The sequence below is a fragment of the Arachis ipaensis genome, chromosome B05 (assembly GCF_000816755.2).
Source record: "Arachis ipaensis cultivar K30076 chromosome B05, Araip1.1, whole genome shotgun sequence".
NCBI lineage: Eukaryota > Viridiplantae > Streptophyta > Magnoliopsida > Fabales > Fabaceae > Arachis > Arachis ipaensis.
Window position 1 is genome coordinate 127,234,641 of NC_029789.2, and position 6,529 is coordinate 127,241,169.

Genomic DNA, 6,529 nt, shown 5'->3' on the forward strand with positions numbered 1-6,529 from the left:
TATTAATAAAAGTTAATTCTGGAATGAATTTAGCGGGAGTATATTTTGTATTATTTGACAACTTTAAAGAGTCAAATTTTATATTTTAAATTATAAAAATAAAATGCACATGAAAAATTGAAAGAGATGATAAATCACAAATCAAAATTGAAGATTGAAGTTGTGTTGTTGTGGCACTGCAACTACATTGCAAATGTACCATTTTATATGCATACATTGGTTTTTGTAAATTTCTTTTCCCGTTTCCCGTGTTCACATTCCATACCCTAATTATAGAGTGAATATCTAAATTGATTTTCAAAGAATTTTGGATTGGATGCTTTGGCCTCTCAATCAAATTTTATTTTTTAGAGGTTCTCAAAAATTGTTCTCGTTGGACAGATTGATTCTTCCATTGGTTTTAATCAATTTTTAATATGTAATTGGCCAAATAACTCATTAATAAATTTTATTATAAAATAACTAAATTCTCAAAGAATATACTTTAAGATAAATTAATCCTTCTTCAAAACAATGTAAGGACCAATCTATTCGATAAAAATAATTTTCAAAGACTTTATTATAATACAAATTTGTTAAAAATCAAAGTATCTAAATCGAAATTTTTTAGATATCAATCTGGAGTTTTATTTCTAATTGTAATATAAAAGCATATATAACATTATTATTGGCTTTAATTTTCATTAAACTACTTACTAAAAAAAATTAAATTAGCTATTAGATATAGACACATAAATTAATAAAATTATATTTTTATATATCTAACACATTCTCTTCATGCAAATTCATATTTTAAACTTAAAGCATGAATTATGTTAAAATTCTACATTTATTTAGAAGAATAAAGGCAACAAAACAAAATTATAGTTTGTTTTCTATCATTAAAGCTGATCTAATATTTTAAATTACTTATCTAAAAACGTTAAACTGTTAGACATACATAAATAATTATATATCAAACATACTGCATACATAAAAAATATCAATTGTGGTCTTAGTGAGAACATCCATTTTTCATCATAACCAAATTGACAATTGTAACATCAATTTAAAATATACCTTAAATTGTACTCATGATTCCTTTAGTAGTATCTAGCTAATAACTTTTTTTTTGGTTAAATTTGATGATATTATTGCAGAAAGAAGTCAATCAATTGAGTTCTATGACTTTCTTCGAGTAAACACAGATTCCAACAAGAGTGAAGTGAGTAACAACAATGGCAAAAAGGAAGATGAAGAAGTGAATCAAGATCCTCTGGGGCATCACCACAACAAGGATGGAATTCCATTCATTGATTTTTTGTCTACTCAAAGTTCCTAACACCATTGCAACTAAGACATACATAAGAGTACCGCTTAATTACCCACAATTTGTATCAATTATAAACCCTAACTAGAACACAATCAAGACCTTTAAATCCTTTCATGCATGCATGTAACTGCTGCAATCACAGGAATTGATGTATTTAATATACTACACTAGTACACTCACATTACAACGTGTAAAAAGTATGTTGTGATCTTAAGAACTTCATTCTATATACGATATGGCAACATTATCATTCAAACTGAAGAAAATTAGAAATTCTATAGAACATTATCATTCTGAACACTGGCATGGTTTGAACATGAGCTGGCATAGCTTATTGACAGATAAGCTAATGCCAGGTCTTGTAATTATAGCATATTGCAACCTTTAATTTCCCCACTTTGGAACGATACAAAGTTGGATTTTTTAAAAGGGGTTCCAACATTTGCAGTTAATCTTAATGAACTTACCATGGGGTAGCAATTGGTTTTGATTCCTGCATGCCAGCACGTACGAGTGTTTGATTTAAAGAGATTAAGGAATTTGAATGCTTAACAGCTTCTATTCCCAGAAAGAAGTTTATATCACCTTAGTCTTTTAATAGAAAAGTTTGCTTATAACAGTTTTAATTTCAGTTTCATTATTGCCAGTAACAAGCATATCATTAACATAAATAAAAATAAAAATGATTGAATCAGCAGTATATCTTGTAAAAAGTGAAGGACCAGCAGACTTTGTAACTTTAAAACCAAAAGACTGAAGAGTAACAATAACGGTTAAATACAGGCTCTTGGGCTTGTTTAAGGCCATATATGACCTTGTTAAGTTTATAAACAAGCTTAGGATTAGAATGATTAAAACCTCGAGATTAGGACATAAACACAGTTTTATGTAAATTTTCATTAAAAATGCATTACAAAAGTCATATTATTATATCCTGCAACTTTTAGATAGAGCAAAAGTCAAAATAGTTTTAATTGTAACATGTTTGATTATAGGTGAAAAAACTTGATCAAAATAAACTTCTACAGTTTAAATAAAATTCATAGCAACTAGTCTTGCTTTATGTCTTATAATTTCACCTTTTGCTTTTTTCTTGACAATAAAAATTCGTTTACAAATTACTTTTTTCATTTTCGGTAATTCAATTAAGGTCCAGGAATTATGATATAGTAAAGCCTTATATTAACTACAATTTGAAGGAGCTTGTAGGAATTAATTAAGGGGGAGGACTATGTTTTCTGGAATGAATTTAGCGGGAGTATATTTTGTATTATTTGACAACTTTAAAGAGTCAAATTTTATATTTTAAATTATAAAAATAAAATGCACATGAAAAATTGAAAGAGATGATAAATCACAAATCAAAATTGAAGTTGTGACTAATGTTGTTGTGGCACTGCAACTACATTGCAAATGTACCATTTTATATGCATACATTGGTTTTTGTAAATTTCTTTTCCCGTGTAACTCAATCACATTCCATACCCTAATTATAGAGTGAATATCTAAATTGATTTTCAAAGAATTTTGGATTGGATGCTTTGGCCTCTCAATCAAATTTTATTTTTTAGAGGTTCTCAAAAATTGTTCTCGTTGGACAGATTGATTCTTCCATTGGTTTTAATCAATTTTTAATATGTAATTGGCCAAATAACTCATTAATAAATTTTATTATAAAATAACTAAATTCTCAAAGAATATACTTTAAGATAAATTAATCCTTCTTCAAAACAATGTAAGGACCAATCTATTCGATAAAAATAATTTTCAAAGACTTTATTATAATACAAATTTGTTAAAAATCAAAGTATCTAAATCGAAATTTTTTAGATATCAATCTGGAGTTTTATTTCTAATTGTAATATAAAAGCATATATAACATTATTATTGGCTTTAATTTTCATTAAACTACTTACTAAAAAAAATTAAATTAGCTATTAGATATAGACACATAAATTAATAAAATTATATTTTTATATATCTAACACATTCTCTTCATGCAAATTCATATTTTAAACTTAAAGCATGAATTATGTTAAAATTCTACATTTATTTAGAAGAATAAAGGCAACAAAACAAAATTATAGTTTGTTTTCTATCATTAAAGCTGATCTAATATTTTAAATTACTTATCTAAAAACGTTAAACTGTTAGACATACATAAATAATTATATATCAAACATACTGCATACATAAAAAATATCAATTGTGGTCTTAGTGAGAACATCCATTTTTCATCATAACCAAATTGACAATTGTAACATCAATTTAAAATATACCTTAAATTGTACTCATGATTCCTTTAGTAGTATCTAGCTAATAACTTTTTTTTTGGTTAAATTTGATGATATTATTGCAGAAAGAAGTCAATCAATTGAGTTCTATGACTTTCTTCGAGTAAACACAGATTCCAACAAGAGTGAAGTGAGTAACAACAATGGCAAAAAGGAAGATGAAGAAGTGAATCAAGATCCTCTGGGGCATCACCACAACAAGGATGGAATTCCATTCATTGATTTTTTGTCTACTCAAAGTTCCTAACACCATTGCAACTAAGACATACATAAGAGTACCGCTTAATTACCCACAATTTGTATCAATTATAAACCCTAACTAGAACACAATCAAGACCTTTAAATCCTTTCATGCATGCATGTAACTGCTGCAATCACAGGAATTGATGTATTTAATATACTACACTAGTACACTCACATTACAACGTGTAAAAAGTATGTTGTGATCTTAAGAACTTCATTCTATATACGATATGGCAACATTATCATTCAAACTGAAGAAAATTAGAAATTCTATAGAACATTATCATTCTGAACACTGGCATGGTTTGAACATGAGCTGGCATAGCTTATTGACAGATAAGCTAATGCCAGGTCTTGTAATTATAGCATATTGCAACCTTTAATTTCCCCACTTTGGAACGATACAAAGTTGGATTTTTTAAAAGGGGTTCCAACATTTGCAGTTAATCTTAATGAACTTACCATGGGGTAGCAATTGGTTTTGATTCCTGCATGCCAGCACGTACGAGTGTTTGATTTAAAGAGATTAAGGAATTTGAATGCTTAACAGCTTCTATTCCCAGAAAGAAGTTTATATCACCTTAGTCTTTTAATAGAAAAGTTTGCTTATAACAGTTTTAATTTCAGTTTCATTATTGCCAGTAACAAGCATATCATTAACATAAATAAAAATAAAAATGATTGAATCAGCAGTATATCTTGTAAAAAGTGAAGGACCAGCAGACTTTGTAACTTTAAAACCAAAAGACTGAAGAGTAACAATAACGGTTAAATACAGGCTCTTGGGCTTGTTTAAGGCCATATATGACCTTGTTAAGTTTATAAACAAGCTTAGGATTAGAATGATTAAAACCTCGAGATTAGGACATAAACACAGTTTTATGTAAATTTTCATTAAAAATGCATTACAAAAGTCATATTATTATATCCTGCAACTTTTAGATAGAGCAAAAGTCAAAATAGTTTTAATTGTAACATGTTTGATTATAGGTGAAAAAACTTGATCAAAATAAACTTCTACAGTTTAAATAAAATTCATAGCAACTAGTCTTGCTTTATGTCTTATAATTTCACCTTTTGCTTTTTTCTTGACAATAAAAATTCGTTTACAAATTACTTTTTTCATTTTCGGTAATTCAATTAAGGTCCAGGAATTATGATATAGTAAAGCCTTATATTAACTACAATTTGAAGGAGCTTGTAGGAATTAATTAAGGGGGAGGACTATGTTAAAACTCAATAGAATCCATCCTCAATGTCATTATTATATTTTCGTCTTAGTATAACATATTTATCTCACTAGAACAAAATTTAAGCATGGTTAAAGGTCATTAATATAGAAAAAATTAAGAGTAATTATTCAAATTAGTTCCCAAAAATTTTAAAAGCAGATATTTTAGTTTTCGAAAAAAATTAATACACATATCAATCCTTAAAAATAGTCCCCAAACTAATTTTTGGCATGACTCATTAACAAAAAATACTGAGTTAGTACGTTAACTTGCACATGTGGCTGTTAAGTGTCCACGTGTGCAACGTTGACTTGTGAAGGGGACAAAACAAGTCTTGGCTTTCTTCTTCACCTTCTCAGACATTTTTTCATCTATTGCACTATCCACTTCTTCTTCTTCCTCTTTTTTTCCTTCTCCACCATCTTTCTTTCTTATCTTTTTTTCTCTCTCGACAACTACCTCCTTGATTGCAGTTCTGCTGACCACCGCTTCTTCTCCGGCGATTTCACCCAAATACCCAACTCTCTCTTCCACTATCCTTCTCCTTCACGATTGAATTCATACCAAGCATAAAAGCCAAGAGAACCCATAGCCAAAACCAAATTTTCACGAAATCAAAATTTGAAGGGATGCAACATGAAATACAGGCTCAAAAAAGATAGAATTCCTGGACAAATATAAGTAATTGTAACATTTTTTTATTGAGGCTAATGTTCATTTTGAAGGAACTGAAAGCGAGAGTTGGGTGTTTGGTGAAAATAAAGGAAGTGGCAATGGTTGTGAGTGGGGCGGCAAAACCGCAATCGAGGACGTAGTTGTTGAGAGGAAAAGGGGTGAGAAAGGGAGAGGGTGGAAAAGAAAAAGAGGAAGAAGAAAAAGAACAGGTAATGCGATGGATGAAAAACATGGCTGAGAAGGTGAAGAAGAAAGCTGGCACTGTCTTGTCCCCTCGCATATGTGGACGCTGCACACATGGATATTTAACGGCCATGTATGCAATGTTAACATGCTAATTCAGCATTTTTTGTTAGTGAGTCACGCCGAAAACTGGTTTGAAGACTATTTTGGCTAACGAAGAGAAACTATAGGATCAATTTTTGTATTAATTTTTTTGGAGACTAAAATATCAACTTTTAAAATCTTTAAGGACTACTTGTCTAATTACTCAAAAATTAGTAATGATTTCATAAGAGTATTTTTTTATAACAAGAAATTTTGTCAAAAAGATGTTCAAATGTATTTTAAATTGTGTTTAGTTTTGAAAATAAGACAAGACAATATATTAAAAACAAGACAGAGATAAAAAAAATTAAAGTTCGTGTATTTTGTTAAATTAAAATAAATTATGAAAGTCTAATTTATTTTTATTTTTTTATTCAAAAAATTTAGGAAAAAATATAATTATGAAAAATAATAAGAATAATTAAAAAAATAAAAAGAAAACAATA

At 28.6% G+C, this 6,529-nt stretch overlaps 1 protein-coding gene across 1 annotated transcript in view; it reads left to right on the forward strand.

Annotated features, from left to right (window-relative positions):
* LOC107642059 (transcription factor MYB52) overlaps positions 1-1,606 on the forward strand; it is a 3,935-nt gene extending 2,329 nt beyond the window's left edge. The window contains exon 3 of the mRNA XM_016345383.2: positions 1,140-1,606. Coding sequence (XP_016200869.1) covers positions 1,140-1,321 — 182 coding nt within the window. The 3' untranslated portion in view covers positions 1,322-1,606. The remainder of the gene's footprint in view (positions 1-1,139) is intronic.